Consider the following 21,939-nt stretch of genomic DNA (forward strand, 5'->3'; position numbering starts at 1 on the left):
CCATGAAAACTGAAATGGACAATGTCTTTCTCAGGCCCTTACGTTACGAGACTCTGTTCAATGATGCCTCCAAATAGTTGTGCTGTTATAATAAGTTCTTTTTCAGGATACTGTGGAAAAAACCTGTACTCCTCAAACAGGTTCTTGATCATGCAGTTGAACACATCCTGTAAAAGAGAATGGTACATAAACACCTGCATTTACTTCCGGAAAGAAATCGACAAGGCAAGGACCACTGCTCACCCTCTCAGACTTGATAGGAGACTCTTGGAAACGTTTCAGCATGTCCAAAACCTCAGCAATGGACAATGTGGGATGTGGAGGATGGTTGTAAATTCGCTGAAAATATCCATTAGCTTCATCTTCAATTTCTTTTGACACAGGCTGGTTCATTTCAGGCAGGATGCTTGCTACATCTAAAAAGAGAAAAATGCAAATTTAACTGCCAGCAACAGACAAAAATGAGACAAAATTTACTAATTTGAACAATCCAATATACTAGAACAGTTACTCAATTGGCCAGTTCGACAGCAATTCATTCACAACACAATCCATATGCTTTTGAAATTTAAAGAATTAAGGAGATAGGGTAAGCCCTATACTTTCCATGTATTTATGGGCATATTGTTGTACACTTTCTTTAGCAACTAAAAGAGATATCGGTCAGATGTTTAAAATTTTTTTCAATACTTTGTCTTCTACCTACTTAACCACATTTATTTTATTATGCAAAAAACCCAATTATTAACGATATTTTTCTTCCCATACATGACTTTAGACAAATTTTTGTAAATTTCTTTATGATTAAACAAAAACGATTCATTGTACAGACTTAATCTTAGTACAGTATATTGCCACATAACCATTTAGTATGCATAGGAAAAATCTGTGTGCTATCTTTTGTCATATTCAAAATTATTGTACCAACATAACGAAAAATCTTGTTTTGAGAAAACATTTCAAAGTACACACTTGTACCCACTTGTCCTCACGCCTGCCAGAGAGAAACGATGGTATTCCTAAACAAACGCATCACTGTTTTGATGATCCAAATATAATCTCACTATCAGGGAGGGAGCAGTCTACCTGTCTGGAGCAGTATTTTTTTATTTAAGGTGTTGCTACGCTGCACTCCGCAAGACCCCAATGACTGCCGCTTCGCGACGGCGCCCGGCACGGAAGCCGCGGAACCGGGGCACAAACGCGAGCAGTATCCACTTGTTTACACCACCACAGTTCACTGAGATCAAAAGTCGTCATGCCGCACTCCTACTACTGCAAGAATTTCCGCCACTAGACCAAATGCTACAATAATAAAGCGCGGCCGACGTGGGCCAGACACCGCAGACATTCAATGCGCCCAAACGATTCGCTCCCAACGCATGTAGGAGCTGCGCTTGGTCCCGGAGATAAGAGAGCAATGCTCAGTAACTAGCAGCCGATGCGCGGCCGCACAGACAAGTGCCTCCAAAGTCCCTAAGCAATTATGTCCCTAGTCACCTAGGAGCTCCCCGATTGCCATGACAACATGTGTTTAGTAAACGTTACGTGACCCGCAGTGCCACGCCCCCTCTGTACCTACTACCAATTGCAAAGTCGCTGCCGGGACCAGCCGAAAACGACGTAACAACCGGTAAAACGCAGCACTCGGGAACGTAACAGCAGGGTTCTATTCTAATTAGCCAAGAAATATTCGTGCATAGTATTATAAAAACCTTATTTACATCTCAGAATTACACAGCAGTGGCACAATTTCACTCATGGAGTGCTTCGGAGAAATTCCTGGTTGTATTTCAGTTTTTGTCATCTGCTATCTGCTTCACAGACATGACGGCTATCCCTGATAGCGTTCATTGGTTCAATAAAATGTGACATCAAGTAACACTGTAACGAATGCTAATTGCATTCATTTAACTAACATTACAGCAAAAAGTAGGGCCTGCAGTACACAAGGCTGCAAGAAATGGTAAAAAAGACCGAGGCTGATCATTTCACATTATGTACAAGGGTAATCAGAAATGCTTGCATTGCCACGGCTGATGAGGTACAGGATTACAAAACACTGACATAAATGACAGCTCGGAAGTTTTAAACGAATTGATTGGACACTAACATTTTTGCCCTCATTGCATTGAATCAATCAATGCGAGGGTATAGTTTGCCTTCGGCTGAACAGTTTCACACAGCACTTTTTCGAGAGCAGATGATGCTCTGTAGAGGAGACGCAGAGCATATGCATGGTCTCGTTCCTGAATGGCTGATGCTAGCTGCAGATTCCATTTCACTGTGAACATACAGTAAAACCTTGTTAATTTGGATTTGACGAGACCGAAAAAAATGTCTTAATTAACGGAATGCCAAATTATTAAGCGTATCTATAAATACGAACAAATGCTGACTATGTCAACACACATTCACTGAGTGAATCAGCAAATCCTGTTACTATTTTGCACAAATTCAGTGCACAAGCTGCAATTCTCGTCATCTCGTTACCGATTAGCGCTCGCAGTGGCGACGGGCTTGCGACTTCCTTCGTAGCACGGCCGTGGCACACGTCTTATCTGAGTCAGTGTTTTCACTACCGCATGCATATCCCAATTATTTTTTTCACCAGTGCGCTGGTCGCCGACAGATCGTCCGTCCATCACGATGTAGCCGGTGCTCTTCATCTTCGAGAGCTTTGTCCCGAGTCAAAACAGAACTACTGTTTGCCGCAACTGCTGCGGATGAAACTGGCCGCTATCGACGCGATCATGGACGGCGACCTTGTGGTTCTCTAGGCACGCGGCCGACACATGCACCAAGTAAAACAAAACTATCATTTGCTGCAACAGCTGCAGAAGAAACCGCGGTCGCTATCAATGCGATCAAGCATGGCGACTACACAGCTATGAAGGCACAGTGTTGCTGTCATGCACGTACAATTTCCGCTGATGGCTATGGCGATTTGAACTCCACCGCTTTGTTTCGGGTGGACGCTAGCGCCGTTTATGCTCTTTTGCGTCGCACATTTGCGGTGCTCAGCACTCGCCGAGCTCCGAGAGCCAGCTGGGACCAAGGGACAAGTCCGAATTATGCAATTTTCCGAATTAACGAGGACCAAATTAACAAAGTTTTACTGTATTGCGAGACAGGATAGTGAAAGTGGCGTGGCAAACACATGTCTAAGGTCTCCACAAACTTCATTGTTGACTAAGGAGATTGTGAGCAGTGTTCTATGCAAATACTTCCAGTACATTATGAGCTGTGGGTGTAGATTCAAGGTAAAATGCATGTCACCCACATAGCAGGCCCAGGTTCAAGTCCTGGAATAAGGCGAGATTTCTTTGCAGACCATGGTTGATGATATCAAGTGCGCAGCTCGCATTGAGTCCAAAAAAACATTAACAGCAACTCAATCAGCAACACGAATGCAGTCAAGTGTAATTTGGCACCATTGGTTTCACATACATTTCCATGCTATTTTCACATACTACTCACATGCATATGCATGCTTTGCCAGACAGCATCTTGCAACAGGCACTAAACACTCGCAAAGCTGCAAAGAAAACTCACCTCCAAGGCTGGGCACAACGTTGGAGAAGCTAGTTCCTTGAGCAGGAGGTGGCGGCCCAGTTGAACCAGTCGCACTTGGAGGTGCCCCAAAAAGCTTGGCTGGTGAGCCTGGGGTAGCGAATGAGCTGCCAAATAGTGGTGGTCCGCCTCCCACACCAAGCGGGGGGGCTTGCGCTGCAGCTGGGCCACTGATGGACAGGCTTCCCAAGGAGCTGAGGACTTCGAGCTGTTGCTGCTGTTGCTGCTGCTGTTGTTGCTGCTGCTGCTGCAAAGTATGTATTTTCTCAAATCAGAACAAAACAGACGCACCAAAACCAAGCACACTCAATATCCTCATGATCATATTGTGCTGAAGACCAATTATTAAAACTAGACTTGTGCAAATGTCAATTTATAGGTCCAGAGATAATATAATGCTTTTCACAACACATCAGCCAGGAATTGACAAATTAAGAAAAAAAGAGGGGGGGGGGGGGGGGGGGAAGACGGGTCCTTTACTTGCAAAGATGAAAACAGTCTCCCCTGTGGTATCAATTCATTTTCCAAATGATCTGACCATTTTCATGCAAAAATGAAAGTTGAACATTTTTCACAGAGGCAGCAATACAGTAAACACGTCTACAAACTTTCGTTCAGTGCTGGGGTTCAATTTACTTGAAATTTCACATAGTTCAGGCAATGGAAATGTTCTGCGTTTGCTTCTAGCACACAATCGCGATGCCACGAAGTGCATCTCATGTGCACATTGACTGCATATTGCCAGTAGCACTGATTGTGTTGCACAACTTCAGCTTTGTGTATTGTACTTAATGAGCCGCTTCTAGAGGCCTCAGTTGTGCCCTTGATCACAGGCCTGATCACCAATGAGCCAGTCAATGAGCAGAAAACATCTCGCGATGGTTGCTGCCCACCAACGTGCTGGCAAGCGGTTAATGTTCGTCCCAGCAACATTGCCTTGGCTGTTTGGCCTGAGCAGTGCAGCTTTGCCTGGGCAGCGCAGCTTTGCCAGAAGTTGGCAGCCAATACGTCCGTTACAAGATGCCTACCTTGTTTGTTCTCCCTTATGAGCGGCAGTTCTTGCAGTTCAAATAGTCGCAAAGAGAATAGGATCGCAGCCGACCCTACTTCCAGCGGCCTTGGGAAGTTCCATTTTCTTTATAAGGCAACATTTTGCTTCAAAGTACACCTTTCTTTAACTCAGATGTGCAGAAACATATCACTTATATAAATTGTAAATGCCTATGTATTGTCGGCATCCCACACTTGTAGCTTCCGTGATGTTAGCAGACATGACAGTATTCTTGCAGGAAACGGTCAGTGATTTAGTTAATTACCAACCGTACCGTTCACTGCTATCTGCGCTTGCAGCTGACACCGGTTGAGAGGACAGGCTGGGAACCAAGTTCTAGGCTCATACAGCAAGCATCTAATAAATTTGGGGTTGTGTTTACAAGGCAGCATTGAAGGCAATGACTATTCGTGTTGAATCCCCACTTCGCAATTTTCATTGAGGCCAGGCATGGTCTAGATCTCTCATGTTAAATACACAATTAACTTTATGAACCATAGAAGCACGACATGCAGCAGAATCCTTATACAGTCAACTTCCGATAATTCAGCTTACTTGGAATTTTCGGTTAATTATAAGTGAAGGACTGATCCTGTCGTTTTGCATGCAATCTATAGAAAATGTTTCTCGATAATTCAAAGTTTAAAGCCCGTCATATAGGTCAATTTGAAGTTATTCAATTGGAAGCCTCGAGGCAACTGTAATATTTGAATAAATTGCATGATTGTTCAAATGTCAAAAGAGTTCCGTGTACCGAACTGGTGTCGCCTTCGCAGCTGTCCGCAGCGCCTCGGCCCATGAAACAGCAAGATTGTTAGTGAACACTGGTGCGTCTTTTTCCTTTTCTTTCGTCGAGTGTGTCAGCCACACATTGGGTTTAGTCCTTAGGTGGTTCCACTCTAAGGATTTCGAGTGTAGTCACGACGTTTGCTAACGGCAACTCGCGGCTCTTACCGCACACTTGACCTCGTGATGAAAGTCCATGTCTTGGAAGAGGTTGACAAGGGAGGCACCACCAAGAAAAACATTGTACGGAAGTACGGCATTAAGCCTAACACACTCTAAAACCACCAGGAACAAACGCTCGATACTGGATGCTTTTGAGAATAACAAATTCAAAATTTCCTGGAAGCAAGTGCGCACCAGTGCCTACCCAGAGTTAGGAAGGCATCGCTGCTTTGGAACAGAGAAGTATGGAACAACAACCTTTCTCTCCACAGTGAGGTGGTCGCAGCGAAAGCTATATCGCTTGCAGCAATGTTGGGGATCTACGACTTCCATTTCTTTTCTGAATAAAATTTTTCTGATTAGCCAGAGACTGCCCCGTTCCGAAAGGAATAGAAGATGGCTGCCTGCCGATCGCTCAGACCCTCGTTACTTGCACCTGCTAGTGAGCATGTATTTATTTACGCATGATGAACCTTTTTGCATGGCAGTAAAACGTTATCGAAAAAGAAATTTTAATTATGGGGTTTTACGTGCCAAAACCACGATCTCATCATGAGGCACGAATTTTTGAACCACCTGGGGTTCTTTAACATGCACCTAAATCTAAGTACATGGGTGTTTTCGCATTTCGCCCCCATTGTAATGTGGCCGCCATGGCCGGGATGCAATCCTGCGACCTTGTGCTCAGTAGCCCAACACCATAGCCATAGCCACCATAGCAACCACAGTGGGCTAAAAAAAAAAAAAAAAAGTTTTCGAGCCCTTTCGGCACGTATACGACATGGCTCTGCCAACTCTTCCTTGCTGAGGATTCGTTTTAACGGCATTCTCATCCTTCCGTTGCACGCCGTTGTGATTTTCGACCAGCCATCGCAAGCTAAGTAAGGCGAAACGGATCAATCGGAGAAGCCGGCACCACCCTCTTCATGCGGTTATCTATTTTCACTGTGCTGGCTCGGCCCCATCGAAACCCTCTCTACTAGAGCATGCTCCTCGCCTCTTGTCAGCCAATTAGATAACAAACACCTCTCAGTGCAGGCAATGGTATTCGTTTTGAAAGCGAACAAAGATGAACTCCTATAAACGAAGAGAGTGTTTGATTGGGTTGTTCAGACAACTCTGCGGGTCACCGCCCGATGCTTGCGTCGGTGGTTATGTAAATTTGACGTCAGGAGATAGGAATAAAAACATTTTGGAATAGCTTTACGGTATAGAGCCCCTGATTATGAGGTACGTCATAGTGGGGAACTCCAGATTAATTTCGACTACCTGGGGTTGTTTAACTTGCACCCAATGAACAGCACACGTGTATTTTTGCATCTCAGCGCCAACTAAATGCAGCCGCCACTGCCAAAACTTGATCCCGCGAGCACATGCTTAGCAGCGCAATGCCAAAGCCACTAAGCAACCACGGCGGGTGTCCAAAAATTCTTCAGATAATGCTCGATTGTAAGAAATTTCATTTCTTTCACATTTTGCCAGGATGACATTTCCCAGCGTTTTAGACGAGCGACACACGGACGAGCGGCACAGCGTCCTCATATTTTTCCTGATGTTAAATTGCCGCTGGCACTCTGCATTGCTCTGTTTTATGAACAAAATACCCAAGGTCACTTCGCTCGCTCGCTAGCTTAATGAGGCTAGGGCCACTAGGGCACCCAACTACTCCGTCAGCGTAACGAACGGCTCTGCAGTTAACGAAATAACGCATGTATAGGGTTTCCCTACTACTTTCTTAGCAATTTTTTGTGCAATCAACTCCCAACTGGATTAGATTAGATTAGATTCTTTTTGCCAATGTGGCCTGACAAAGTGCTGGACGTGTATTGAAACGGGACACAACTGCAATTTCCAGGATATTTTCCTGTCAACCGTACAACCGGAAGAAACGGTCCAAATTCAGGAGTCTCCCGGGTAAGCCGGGAGACTTGGCAGGTATGCAATATGCAAGTTAAGTATTATATTTCACTTACATCAACTATGTGATGTGAAAAACGTTACATTTTCCAATATCTGGTAATATTTTGTTTAAAGCTCCCAAAAGAAGGTGCTTCAATGACCCGATTTCGCAACAGTTTAGAGTACTGATGAAAAAAAAAATCAAGGTCGTTACAGGCACTGGGAACTGTACAATATATAGTTTTAGTGAAGAAAAAAGATCAACAAAAGATGGGCATAATGCTAGACTGATATTTGCTGTACATAATTGCATGTAATTCCCCAAATATGTCACACTTATTCTAATTCATTGCACAGCTCATAAGCAGCTCTACATAAACTCGAAAGCCCAAAACAGAATAGAGCAATTGCTTTCAAAGGTACAAATGCTTGCGTGAGAGGCAAATTTCGAATTTCTGAAGAAAAACCCTGAAATAAAAATTTACCTTTTTTTTTAGCTTTCAATCACAATTAGCATTAAAACAGACTTCCTAACAAGTAATTGCTGTACCCTAACTACACATGCACAATACTTACAGGAGCCTGAGATGGATTGAGGCTGGCCGCTGAAAATGCCGGCTCCAAGCCCCTAGGTGTTTTGACGACACCTGGTGGTGGTTGGCGTGGCTTGTTCAGCAGAATACTACAATTTCCTGACATGGTCAAGATGGTTTCCGAAAGTTCCTGACTAACACTGCTGCAACAAAGAAGATGTACTCACTTAACCATGTACAGAGAGAACTAAGGAAATTACAAGATTGATTAGCATGACACTTATGCAGATCCAAATACCCGCGTGAAGACAAAACTTTAATTGATACATTGAAATTGCAGCACTTTCCCCTTAAAATGCTTGAGAGATCAAGACAGATTCAAATATATATTAAACTGCAATGCAGCAACAAAATTATGACACTCTTGAGAGTGACGAGTGTAACACAAACATGTTCACTGTCACACAAGTGACTGTTAATGAGCGCTGGTGTCACTTGCAGGCAGTCAGATAGGAACTTGTTGGAATAATTACTGCAGAATGCACTCACCAAGGATTATCCTTGTTACTTTATTACGTACATCCATCAGCAATAAAAAAAGACTGCTCTGCAACTTTATCATAATTAAATGACTACCGAAACATTTCTGGTTTTGGAAATATTACTACACACTTCTAACACACAAAATAACGACACTTAGCGAGTATGCAGGTTGGGAAACAATATGCAGTAGAACTAAGTTTATGCTTTTTGGAAAAATACCTGAGAAAAGACATAACCAACAAAACGTACAACCCGAAGTCATAAAATTCGGCAGACTCAACTGTTGACATTTAGGTACAGTGGAACCCAGATTATACGACTTTAAGGGGACCACGTAAAACGGCGGTATAATCTGGGCGTCGTATAATCGAAAAACTAAGAATACAGGCAGCGACGCTCAGTCTTGCCCAAAAAACGGGTGCATAAGCCTGCAGCACGATCCTGCACTGCTCCAAGGAAGGTAGATTAAATTCTTAAAAAAAAAAAAAAATTCTAGCAGAAACTCCTCCGGGAGTTCTCGAACTATGCGCAAGCATTGTGCCACTTGCTCATCTGCCCGCAGCCCGGTGTCATTATCAGTGATATAACACTTGAACCGACAGCTTGCGGCGACACAAAATGGCGTCGCCGCAGCCAAACCATTATGAACCGTGATCAAAGACTCCAGCGGCGGCACGGACCGATCAAACGTACTCTGGCACGGCCCCGTGGACCGTATCTTGAGAGCAATCTGCGAGGCAACGGGGAGTGCTGACTGCTGATAACTTTGCGCGCTGCGTTTCCGCCGCTTCGTTTAAGCCTAGCTTCGTTTGCGTTGAAGCGCCAGGCTACGGTGGCTGTAGCCAAGCCTTCCTCCGTGGATGTGCCATGGCTAGGGTATAGTGTACTAGAACACTAGAAAGGCGGCACGAAGGTAAAGACGCTCTAGAGTGTACCAGATTGGGGGAGTGGGTCAAGCGGACGCCTTGGCAAGCGCCAAAGGTGAAGCAAAAAACGTTGAAATTGCAGCGGCGCTGCCATCGCCTTAGTCTGAGTCCCCGGGCAATAAACGCTGGCTCCGGCTGTTGCGGCAGCGCTGATTGGCTGAGGCGAGCTCACGGGCTGAGTAGCTGTCGTCTGCTCACGCACATCGTTGTTGCGTCGTTTCCATTCTTTTCGCCGCTCTTTTTCCATTTCATTTACAATAGATCGGTGGGGAATAATATCACTGTTGCCGCCAGCGAGTATCCGCCTGTCAAAGCTCTAAGCAGCTGCGATAGGGTCTCCGACACGACAAGTGTCCGGCCAGCACCTCCTAGGAGGTGCTGGTCCGGCCGGCGCGCGGGGCCGCTTATTCGGGAGAAAGCGACGGTGGAGCCACCAACTTTTCCATAAAAAAAGCCTCAGCGGGGAGCCTGCACTGGACCAACTCCCCCAATCTAGTACACTCTAGTCGCTCGCTGCTGCGGGATTTGTCTGCTGCGCGATTGTCTTACGCGAGGGACGGAGGGAAAGTTTTCTTTGGGTAAGCATAGAAATGTATGCATTAAAAAAAAAAAAAAAAACATTCGCTTTACATTCGAATAACGGCAAAATTATTCATTTTAAAACGATTATTCTAAATCCCGCGATTTTTAGCGTTACGTTGGCAACCTGTAAATTTACGTCTCGATCTAATCCATCGAATAGTCGACCGAAGTCGAAACTTGTTTTTTGGTGGAATCGACGCTGTCCACGCTGTTTTGGCTGCGCTTGTGTCTGGTTACGATGCTGAAATACCCTACGGCCTTTCGCAGTTCGACTCCGTTCATTCGCATCGTTATGGCGACGCAGCGCATTCGGTATGACGGCCGCGTCGAGAGACGAGCAATTTTGATGGCCGAGGAGCTGGGAAAGTCCGCCGCGGCTCGGTGTTTCGACGTCAACGAGTCGATTTGCGGATGGCGGGACCAACGGCAGGCCCTCTTTAAATGCCGGGCCGGCCGTAAAGGCCTTCTGTGGAAGTGACTTGGTACTGACCCAGAATGAAATGGTTGTGCGGTCTTTTAAGAAGTACTACACAACCTCGACGGCCCGGAAGATGACTTGATTCTCGGGCGATCACTTGTGGAGATAGTTTCGCTTTCGCGAGACAGCTTATCCCGCACCGAACCCCTCGAAGTATACGGCCGACTGTTCTCTTGGCGCTGATAGCGGGTCTAGGACAGCGCCAGAAACACTTGTAGGGGTCCCTTCAGTGCGGAGTCACGCGAAATTTCGCTAAAGTAAAACTATACGAAATAGATCACCCGAGAATACCGCCCAATGAAAGCTCAGTCTCCTCTTCAAACGACGATAATGAGTAGAGAGGACTAGTTCCTGAATTGCTATTTCTTGAATAAAGAGACCATTCCTTTTTCCTTTCATCTAGCGCTATATGGGCGGTTTTATTTTTTTATTTCGCGTGACTGGAAAGTCACCTCTCGCATTACAATCGCGGTCGCGTTACATCCGGGCAAATACGGAATTGCACGCCCGTTATCAGTTGACTGCAGTGCGCTCACGTGCCAGCCTGCGTCTGCTTAGGGCTGTTTCTTTTATTGCGATAGCAATTATATGGACACTTCAACCGGATTTCTGCCGTCGGCGTCGCCGTGAGGTTCCGTATAAAGTCCAAGGGCGATAAAATCGTCACCGCGCGCCGTATGCGCGAGCGAAAGCGCGCGGGGGACGCGCGCTATCACGGAGAGCGAACACACGGCGGAAAGCAAACGCGAGCGTCGCGCGAAAGGCCGTAGGGGTAGGGGAGGGAGGGAAGCGAGGCGAGGCTGTGCTCCGGCACCAAAAGCGTATCTTGCAACCGGGCGTAAGAGGAACTTGCCACTCATTAGCCAGTTTTAGTTTAGCGCACGCAACGGCCTTGTGCACGCAACGCGCCGGCGGGGGCACGACTCCGCATGCGCTGAACCTATGAGGGATGCGTGCGTTTGCGCACGTAATACGCGCGCTAGTTCTCCGGGCTTGCGTTGCGCTCGCTACAGCCGTTGCGTACACTACCGGCGGCCTTCTCGCGAGATCTCGCGCTGCCGAGAGCTTAAGAACATGGCGGCGAACGACAGCAAAACAAGCGGGTCAGTGGTCATGGCAGCGAGCAAATCCCACGTGCATTTCGGTATCACCCTCGATTTGGAGCTCCTTGCCTATGTGAGGAGCTTAAATCCATTCGCGGACCCTGTGCAGTGGACCGTGATCGCCACAAAGATGCAGGTTATCACTCGGATGCCGTTTATTGCCCGGAATGTCCGCAGTCGAACGGAGCTCGTGCTATCCTATTACGCTGCGAAGGACATAGTCAACCTGAGAAAGTAAGTTCCGAGTCTGACTGCGTGAATTTTTGTTCGGCAATTGCTTGCCAATTTGTGCACCACACGATTGTTTCACCATCTGTTTGGATAGGCGAGCCGCCGGAGCAAAAGGCACAGTGCATCACGGCCGATCACCGTCACTTTTTGAGCACTGCATATTTTGTCGGGGATCAGCAGCAGACGAACAAGTTCACTCAGATCCCGTTTCTCGAAGCGGAATTGTTGTCGAAACAACGTTGACTCCTCTTGGTCCACATCCAGGAGTCCGTTGCGCGAGCGATATCGCAGCAGCTCGCTTTCACGGTCGCGCCTTATGCGGTATTCTGTCGTCAAGGCTGCAGTCACCTTTCAAAAGCCACCCGCTCGCGGATTGTGAGCATCAGATCGTCTATTTCTTGCCATGAAAGAGTAGCCAAAAGGCGGCGATTCCACAAGATGCTTGACGGCATTCTCTGCCCTTGCTGCTGCTCGCCTGAACACAAAATCGGCGCGAACGGCGCGAAAAAGCTTGGCTTGTCTCGTGCCTTGACTTGTGACAACCAATGTCCACGTTTCAGATGTTGCGCGCGGTAAACTAATGCTGTGGGGGACAGCCTCAACCGTAACGTACGTAGCGCGCCGCACGTTGCGTACGTACTGTCTAGCGCGCGCTAAACTAAAACTGTCTAATCTCCCACGCGAAGGCAGGGAGGGAGGGGGGGGGGGGGGGGGCGCAGCTTCAACAACTGCGCTGGTACTTTGCCCGCGGCTGTGGCGGTCGCCCGCACCGTCTGTTATCTCCACACGGCTCTGACCTTTGTATGCCCTGTGCATTCGCCGCTCAGTTTCCGTTGAAGCGATAGACCGCACGAACCTCGGCGGCTGCGCACGAACCTCGGCGGCTGCGCTTGCTGCCAGCGTTTTAACAGTCGTTGTCTGCAGTCATTCAGTGTGATCTATTCATGTTGGCTTGTGCGCGCTGACACCACGCTTGTTAATTCAGTTAGTAAGCGGATGTGTGCGTGTGCAAGTTTATGCAGCCGATAAAGCTACTATCCCTACTCCGAATAGCTCTACTAATTTGCTATCGAAATTGATGCTTCGCCTTTCGGGCGAAACTGCAACATTTTTTTTCTTTCTCTCGGACGGTACCCGAGAAAAGGCTGTGTTTCCGCCGCTTCGTTTAAGCCTAGCTTCGTTAGCGTTGAAGCGCCAGGCTACAGTGGCTGTAGCCAGGCCTTCCTCCGTGGATGCGCCATGGCCAGAATATAGTGTACTAGAACACTAGAAAGTAGAGGCGGGGTCGGCGTAAAAATTGCGCCGTATAATCGAGCATTTTTAATACGTTACATCTATGGGGGTTTTGCCAGGACCAAAGTAATTCGTCGTGAAATGTGGGTCGTCACATAAGCGGGAGACGTATAATCGAGGTTCCACTGTACGTAGAACCGTTGCAGCGTGGGACGTCGACCCACGCCTAATGACTCTAGACACGCATTTTTTTTTTTTTTTTTTTGGCTTTGGCAAGCTTACGTTCGCACTACTTGAATCCGACCCAAGTGAGCAGCTTCTTCGAGCAAGGCATTTTGGCAGAAAGTTTGACATCACCACTCAGCACAAATCGTTGAGGCACGAGACACCACACGCTTTGAGCTGGCGGGGCCTGAGTGACTCGGGACGCACGTTGTCATTTTCCTATTGTCAGTGCAACAGGAAAGCGAAACCGCGCCGTTGCATTTGCGTTATTGCCTATTAATAGTGTGCATAGTACGCTTCCAACGACACTATGCCCCACATGCTGTGAAAAAGCTAGATGAAGATGTGAATCACAATAGAGTTGGCGGTGATAGCTGTGAATGCGGTGTGCAATGACCTGGGAGGAGTTTTGCTGGTACCGAAGTAGGAAACGGCGCGCGCTGCCGCTTTCACGTTGGACAATTGGGCGAGCATTGCTAGAAGCCTCGTGCCTTTTCTAGGTTACATGGGATCTAGTGCCTGGAAAACGTATAATACGATCAGTTTGGGGAAGTACAGGTTCCCACAATATAACTCGGAAAGCCGGACCAGTGGCCGCTCATCGGCAGAGCACACCCGCGGAAAAATGCAGCCATGGTCTGCGCGTGCGTAGCATCCCTAGCAAGCAAGCCTCGCTCCCTAGTGCTCCTAGATAACACATCTGGGAGGAGGTGGATCAGGGCCTGTAGGCTACAGCGTGCTCGCACGCTATGCAGCGTACTCTCTAAAAGCACGCGTAATCCTTGCGGCGTATTTTCGTCGGAATCTGCATTCATTCCAAGAGATAGTCATGCTTTCTGGATAGCTTGGGTAGATGGTATTCATGAGCGTTAATAACTAAGTGGTGACCAGTGAGTTCACCACGCTCTACTTTTAATTATACCTAATGTCTTGCATACCTGAGTTAATTATTTCACCTAAAGAAACTATGAATTCAGAGATTACCTAGCATGTGGGCGAGCGCCACGGCTCGCCTATAATAGCACTGGAATGCACTTTTCAATCTGATTATCGTGTTGCGCGATGTATTTTAGTCGTTCATTTATATTTAGAGACACATTTACTACTTGGGAATAAGATCAGAACTTTTGACTAACACGACGGCTCCTTAAACAAGGATGACTGCGTGCAGTAATACGTTTCCAACATGACATCAGACGGCGTATTCAAACACGCCAATTTTGTGCACAGGAATTTTATGCATGCGGCACTATAATAAAGGTCTCTTCAATGCTTCGCAGTCATAATGAACATCGCATAGTGCGCTACTTATTTATGAAATCTGGCCGCTTCGCTGCACTTTTAGTAGGGAGTACTCTAACATTTGATCGCCTGTCTGCGTTGGCTAGAGAAAGCATTCAATCTTTTGTTCAGTGTGGTGATACGTTGCTAATCAAGGGGGTGTTCAGCTGTGCGATTTAAATGCGTTTGAAAAAAAAAAATTCAGTGGGGTCCTATATCGATTGTCAAGACGACTTTAACAGCGAAAGCTTTAATGCATTGACGTCATTTTATTTGCGATTGTTTGCTTGTTCTGGTTTATTATTTAAATAACTATTAATTGGTCGTAATCCGGTTTAATTATTTTTTACTTCCTGTTAGAGTTTTGAATTGATCCTAATTAGTATGTACTATTCCTTGGAACTCCTAATTACTCTTAATTACTTTTAACTACTTGGTAATTATTGCACTTTACATGCTTTATTAACGGTAGAGGTGTAGTACACCGCTTTCTGATTTTTGCTACCGCAAGCCTTGTCGACGATGGTCACATTCCGCGACTAATGAGCCAGTTAAGCCTATCGCTTTAAAAAGCGCCGATACCCATTAACACCCACGCACGAGCGTTTATGCTCCATCGCATGCACACGCGTGCGCACAGCGTTTTAGAGACCGCATCCGCACAGCCCTCCTGCGACAACGCTAAAAGGCACCGAATGCAATTCTTTTGGAGCAAGGCAATGCTTATTTAGATGCACTGGAGAGCGAGGCGAGCTTGCTAGGGAGACCGCTCATCCGCAGGCCCTGGCACTACTTTTTCACCGGTGCGCTCCGCCAACGAGCGGCCACGGTCCGGAGTTCCCAGTTATTTCGTGGGCACCTGTACTGAATGTTGGTGCCGAAAGGTTGCGTTTTAGGGAAGTGCATGAACCGGCAAAAAAAGAAGTAATTACATTCGGTCTTTTTTTTTTTTTTCTCGATCGCAAATTTTGCCAGACAGAAATGGTAACGAATTGTATCATTCAGGCCCTACTTAATATTTTTATTTAAATACATTTGGTCTTGTAATGCTGAACCTAATGTTTTCATTGTGATTTCATTTTCATTTCTTTTTGCTTTTAATCATGGCTTGGATGTGGCTTGAAGCCACATCATTATCGCTGCTATTGCGAATTCGGTACACTGCACGATAACAAAACAAGGAAAAATTAAATAAAATGTTACAAAATAGGGGCACTTTTCTTATCAAGTGACGTCACAACACAGCAAAATTTACTAATGCATGGGTTCTCAAAGTGGGTTCCGCGGAACCTACGGGTTCCGCAGCCCCTGCTCGGGGTTCCGCGAGCCACTGATAAATTTTCCCTGATCCCGCTTTCGACAAGTGTCTTAAACGGCGAACATGAAGGGCGCTTGATCGAAAGAACCTCCATTACCCATGCCCGAGTGTCGAAAAGCACATCACAGTGCGTAACAGCAACGCGCGAACTGCGCAATAAATACGCAAGCAGCTTTTAGCCACCCAACCTCTGAGAACGGGCAGCGCGCCTAAGCTTTCACACTTGAATCTCGGAGGCCGTAGCTTATCACCATGCGCGTTTCTCCTATTTGTAGATAGGGTTGGTGCCGATAATGTGCGCACTGACGTATACGTAGGAGGAAAAAAAAAAGCGCGGAGCGCTGCAAATGCGCGCCGCAGAAGAGCGAGAACGGCGTAGCGTCCAACCGAAACGAATCGCCGTAGTCCGCATCGCCGTGGTCCTCAGCGGCGATCGTAAGCGGCACGTGACTGACAGCAACGCCGAAGCGAGGCTAGCCGCGTGCCTCCGTAAGTGCGTAGTCGCTATCTCTAATCGCGTCGATAACCACCGCAGTTTCGTCCGCCGCGGTTGTGGCAAATAGTAGTTTCGTTTTCACTCGATGCGAGCGTCGGCTGCGTGCCTTCACAACTGCGCAGTCGCCTCCCATGGCAGCGTCGATAGCGACCGGCCGCAGTTTCGTCCGCACTTCTTGCAGCGAACGGTAGTTTCGTTTTGACTTAGTGCGTGCATGAGCCGCCTGTCTTCTGAACCGTAAAGTCGCCATCCATGATCGTCGATAGTGGCCGCGGTTTTGTTCGCAGCGGTTGCGGCAAGCAGTAGTTTCGCTTTGATTCAGTGCAAAGCTGTCGAAGATAAAAAGCACCAGCTACATCGCGATGGACGGACAATTTGTTGGCGAGCAGCTGAGTGGCGAAAAAATAATCGAGATGTGCGCCCGTTGGTGTGCAAAGCGCGTCTCAGATGAAAACGCACGCCGCGAAGGATGTCGCGAGGCCTTCACCGCTGCTAGCGCTAATCAGACATGAGATGAAGAGAATTTCAGCTTCCACACTGGTCTTGTGCAAAATAGAAACAAGATTTGACGATTCATTGATTAAATAGAAGCGTGATGACGTAGTGAAGTATTTATTTATTGTTTTCTTGATACCCTCGATAACTCGACATTCGGTCAATTCGGGGGGGGGTTCCTTGGCACTTTATGGAGCTTAGCAGGGTTCCGTGGGATGACTGTACTTGAGAACCCCTGTACTAATGTGTTACATTAAGCCTACGTATTACTGTGTTCAAGGGGCCCTAAACCACTTCATCAGCTTCGAGGAATTCATTTGAGGTTAAAACAGACTACTTCCTTAATACTTTGCAGCAAAAAGTACTTCAATGCGTTCAGCAAAATCTAAGAACACCTGTGATCCCCTTCATGGTGCTCCCGGTTCTTTATTCAATGCCTTGCACAGAGAAGGTTATGGCAGAGCAGAGTGGTGCCTACGATGCTCACATAGACGCCACAGTTCCTATTTTGGTGCCTACGACGCCCTAAACTCAAGAGGCTATCCTTCAGCTTATGGTTGACTTAACGGTGTCTCATCCCTTTGCTGTGCTACATGCAGTGTACTAGATAGCTAAGCGCAGCAATTCTTGCACTAAATGACACGAGCAGCATTAGTACATATTCTTTCACACTTATTCTCTACGACAACCACACAATTTCCAAGGGTCTAACAAACTTCAGCATTATGTTCACTTATGGAGAGTACGTTGGCAGCACGCACATTGGCAAAGCAATGGTTGCTGCACTCCGGACTTACGTTCCGAACTACGGCTTATCGCAAAATCCCGCAGCGGCCGCGGCATCTACGCTCAGCTGCAGACACAGCTACATGCAATTGTAGTGGCTCACTATGTGCACTACAGGCCTAGAATAGGCGCTCGCGTTCTTGTGCTCCCGTCTGTCCGCGTTATTTGGTTCAGACCAGCTTTTCTCTGCCCCAGCTTGACCAATATAGCCACATTCAAAGGGCGCATTTTGAAGCGCCATCAATAGCTGAATACGACAGCGGACAAAAATGTCCAAATTCGGACAAAAATGTATGGCGAATTATCGAGGGTATCCAGAAAAGAATCAGCAAATGTTTACTACATCAACACGCTTTAATGTAATGAATGAATGAGCAAATCCTGTTGCTACAGTAAAAGCTCGTCAATTCGACACCCGTTAATTCGGACGGCTCTATTGGTATCGGCCAAAGTGCATGTTAGTCTATGGGACCAAGCCTTCGTTAATTCGTCAGAATTCGGCCCCGCATGGCTTAATTCGGACAGATGCTGACAGCTGCCGCTACACGAAAATGTGTACGTGAAAAATTAACAGATTCTTCCAAGCCTTCGAAAGCGAGAATTTCATGCTTCAAGAAAGTGGTTGCGAACCGCAGCTCATCCTCAGCTTGAAGAAGCTTTTCTCCGGTGGGTTACTGACTGTTGTAACACGGATCTGCCTTTAAGGGCACCTCTCATGATGGCACAAGGTGAGAAGTAGGCTGCAATGATGAACATTGAATCGTTCAGAGCGTCAGAAGGGTGGTTCGCGAGGTTTCGGGAGAGACGAACTCGTCTTCAAAAGTGTGTGCGGCGAAAAGGCCAGCTTTGACGAAAGCATGACCACCGAGTGGAGAAATGTGAAGCTGCTTGAGCACATCGCCGCATATGAACCACGTGACGTGTTCAATGCAGACGAAACTTCTCTATTTCTCAGAGAGGGGACCCATGCATTGGTGGCAAGAAATGCAAGCAAAGGATAACTGTGCTTCTTGCCGCCAATATGACTGGCACGGAGCGCTTGCCACTAGTTGTCATCGGGAAGGCGCATAAGCCTTCCGGATGACATTGTTTTAAAAATATAAAAAGCCTTCCTCTCGAGTACACAGCGAACAGGAAGCCGGACATTTTTCGAGGCTGGCTGCAGCAGTTAGACCGGCACTTCACGTCTAAGGACCGCAAGATAATTATGGTTGTTGACAACTGCAGTGCCCATAACTGTACAGTGGAAGTGAAGAGCGTCAAAGTAGTTTTTTTGCTGCCCAACACTACATCTGCCCTTCAGCCGATGGACCAGGGTATCATTCACTACGTGAAGTACCGCAAGCACCTACTAGAGCGAATTATTTTACACTCAGAAGTTGTAAAGTTGGATCAAGTGGACTTACACGGCGCAGTGCACATCATCGCCCACGTGTGGGAAAATACACCTCCGCAAGTCATCGCCAACTGTTTTCGGCACAGCGGTTTTCCGAGGCCCGAGCATGCAGCAGTAGCTGACGATGGCGTCGACGAGGTGTCAGCCGAGTCCATCGACGATGACTGCCCCACCTTCGATGCTGTCCTTCCCACAGATGTGACCCTTCAGGACTACATCGCGATTGATATTTGTGTCGCCACGACTGGTCTCCTGACCGATGAAGAAATTATTAATCATGTCACGGGCGCCCAGGAAGACCACAAATCTGACGAAGAGTCATGCGAGGAGGTGCAGCCGCGACCTCATCGCACCTCACGAGAAGTGTCGTAGGCGCTTTTAATATTGGAGGACGTTTGCCTGCGCAGTTCTGATAGTTTGCGTGCTGTTGGCCACTTGGAAGAGTTAAGAAAAATTATAATGTCAGCCGGAATCTGTGCGAAAAAGCAGACGACTATTACAAAATACCTTCAGCAAATAAAGGTATGCTTCTCCAATGTGATTTTAATGTTTTTCCCGTTCATTCGTTAAGTCGGCATTCGGATAATTCGGACATTTTTCCTGGTCCCGTGAGATCTGAATTAACGAGCTTTTACTGTATTTTCAACAAAAGCAGTGCGGAAACTGCAATTCTCATCATCTTGCGACTTATTGGCTCTCGTAGTGGCTATTGCAGTGATGCTACTGTGGACTTCTGGTTTGGAGCAATTTTTGGAGCACGAGAAATTTCATTTTGGAGCACTTTGGAGCAGGCAATTTGGCATTTGGGAGCCGCTGATTTTGCACATCCTGAAGTATTTCGAAAATGCGAGTTGCAATTTACATTCAAAGACCTGAATAATTCGTACGTTCTTACAAGAAGCTTGGTAAACATTTCCATCCATTGCAGAACTCGTGGAGAAAAAAATGCTCTTCTGTGCATGCGACACACACAAATTGATATCGTTTCATATAATGCTACTTTTCCCAGATGTCATTCGGTATATCAGGAACAGAAACGATGGACACATTGGCGGAATGCAGTTATTATATTCACATGTCATGCTGCGCTTTAAACAAGCTACAGTAGAATCCCGCTGTTACGTTCCTGGGTGCTGCGTTTTCCCGGCCATTTTGACTTTTCATGTCGCTTGGCTTGCCGATAAGATTGGTTGCCCAAAGTGCCAGGGCCGATAAATAATACGACGTATTTTCGGTTTACGCCAGCAAAAACATGGCTTTTGAGGTTAAAGATTGTGTCAATGACGCGTTGGGGCTCTAAAATTGGCTATGGCGCATAGATGTTCGGTATAAAGTCCAAAGGCGATAACGCCGAGCGCCGTAACGCGCTGTATGTGTGAGTGAAAGCGTGTGAGGGGAGCAGACGACCGCAGCCAAATCTCGCGCGCGCAAGAAAGAAAAGCGGGGAGGAATCGGACGGAGAATCTAGAAAGAGGAAGCACGCCTTCCGTTGCGCTCGAGGCACCGGCGAGGAAGCAAGGGGAGGGAGGGATAGCGGGCGGCGTTGTACTCTGGCATTAACTTGAAGTCCCTATATAAGAAAAGTACCGCCATCTACTCTTTCCTCCACCGTCTCCTCTCCTAAAGCGCTTGCTTTTTTCTTTACTTTTTGCTTGCGAAAGCCAAGTCGACGGTGGCGCACCTAGAAAGTCCACGTTGAAGCTTTCAGGCCGGGCGCACGCCGCCGCGGCCGCCGGCGACTGCGGCTGCGCAGAGGACTTTCAACATGGCTCTGAGGCGGAAAAAAAGAAAATATAAAGAAGTGAAAAGCGCGCGCTATCATCGTCCAATCGGAGATACACGAGAGAGAGAAGCGGCGTTTATCAAAGGATGGCGTTACTTTTCTTATATAGGGACTTTAGCATTAACTGCGTAATGCGCGGCGGCGCGCGGTCGCGCGGGCTGTATTTTGAAAGCGATCTACGTTGGGGGCAGAGTCTAAGCAGTGTATAGGTGCGTCGGTGGCTCGTAGCTTTGTGCGCACAGTGTGTTCTCGGCGCTCCAGCTTGCACTTTGCGCGGCGCCAGGCGGTCGCGCACACCGTATCTTCAAAGCAATCTGCAACAGGGTTCCTACCTTTGTATGCACTGTGCTTTCGCCGATCAGTTTCCGTTGAAGCGATAGACAGCAGCACGAAGTTCACTTCGCTCGCTGCTGCTGCCATGCTTCCTCACGCCAGTGTTTGACAGCGCGTGCCCGCGCTAATCAAGTGTGATGTGTTCATGGGCCGTATTCTGAAACGTTCCCCTAGGCGAACGTTTCAGAATACGGCCCATGTTTGCCTGTGCACTCTAGCACCATGCTTGTTAATATAGTTAATAAGCGAATGTTTACAAGTTTACACGGACGAAAGAACTACTATCCTTACTTTGTATAGCTGTCTACCAATTTGCGGTTGCAATCGATGCTTCGCTTTAGGGCGAAACTACGACTTTCTTTCACACATAAGAATTAAAATAATATTGAATTCAGTTTAACACTACTCTCATTTCTGAAGTTTGCCTGTTTTTCAGCTCTTGCGTTTCCCGGATTCTGATTGTTTTTTTTGTTTGTTTTTTTAACGGTCCCGTGAAAAACTTATCAGCAGGGTTCTACGGTACTAGCTGCGTTTCCGGAGTAGATAACATCCGCCGATGAATCGCCAATTGACCTTGAAGCCACGAGTAGAGTGTACTAGAATACTAGGTATTCTTACGCTGTACCACGAGCCTCAGCAGAAATCGCGCTTTGCCGTCGAGCCGCCTTGCAAGGCAGACGCCGCGTCGGCGCCGAGCATGGCGCTGTGGCGTAATTGGGACACACG

At 47.1% G+C, this 21,939-nt stretch overlaps 1 protein-coding gene across 11 annotated transcripts in view; it reads right to left on the minus strand.

The window, feature by feature from the left end:
• LOC119466299 (chromodomain-helicase-DNA-binding protein 7-like) overlaps nt 1–21,939 on the minus strand; it is a 554,757-nt gene that overhangs the window by 490,990 nt on the left and 41,828 nt on the right. For 10 of the 11 annotated variants that reach the window (XM_049669824.1, XM_049669863.1, XM_049669847.1 and 7 more), the window contains exon 15: nt 8,048–8,207. In XM_049669824.1, the coding sequence (XP_049525781.1) occupies nt 8,048–8,207 (160 nt within the window). The remainder of the gene's footprint in view (nt 1–8,047; nt 8,208–21,939) is intronic. The other variant, XM_049669819.1, reaches the window with a different exon arrangement.

This window comes from Dermacentor silvarum, chromosome 1 (assembly GCF_013339745.2).
Source record: "Dermacentor silvarum isolate Dsil-2018 chromosome 1, BIME_Dsil_1.4, whole genome shotgun sequence".
In the NCBI taxonomy this organism is placed as follows: Eukaryota; Metazoa; Arthropoda; class Arachnida; order Ixodida; family Ixodidae; genus Dermacentor; species Dermacentor silvarum.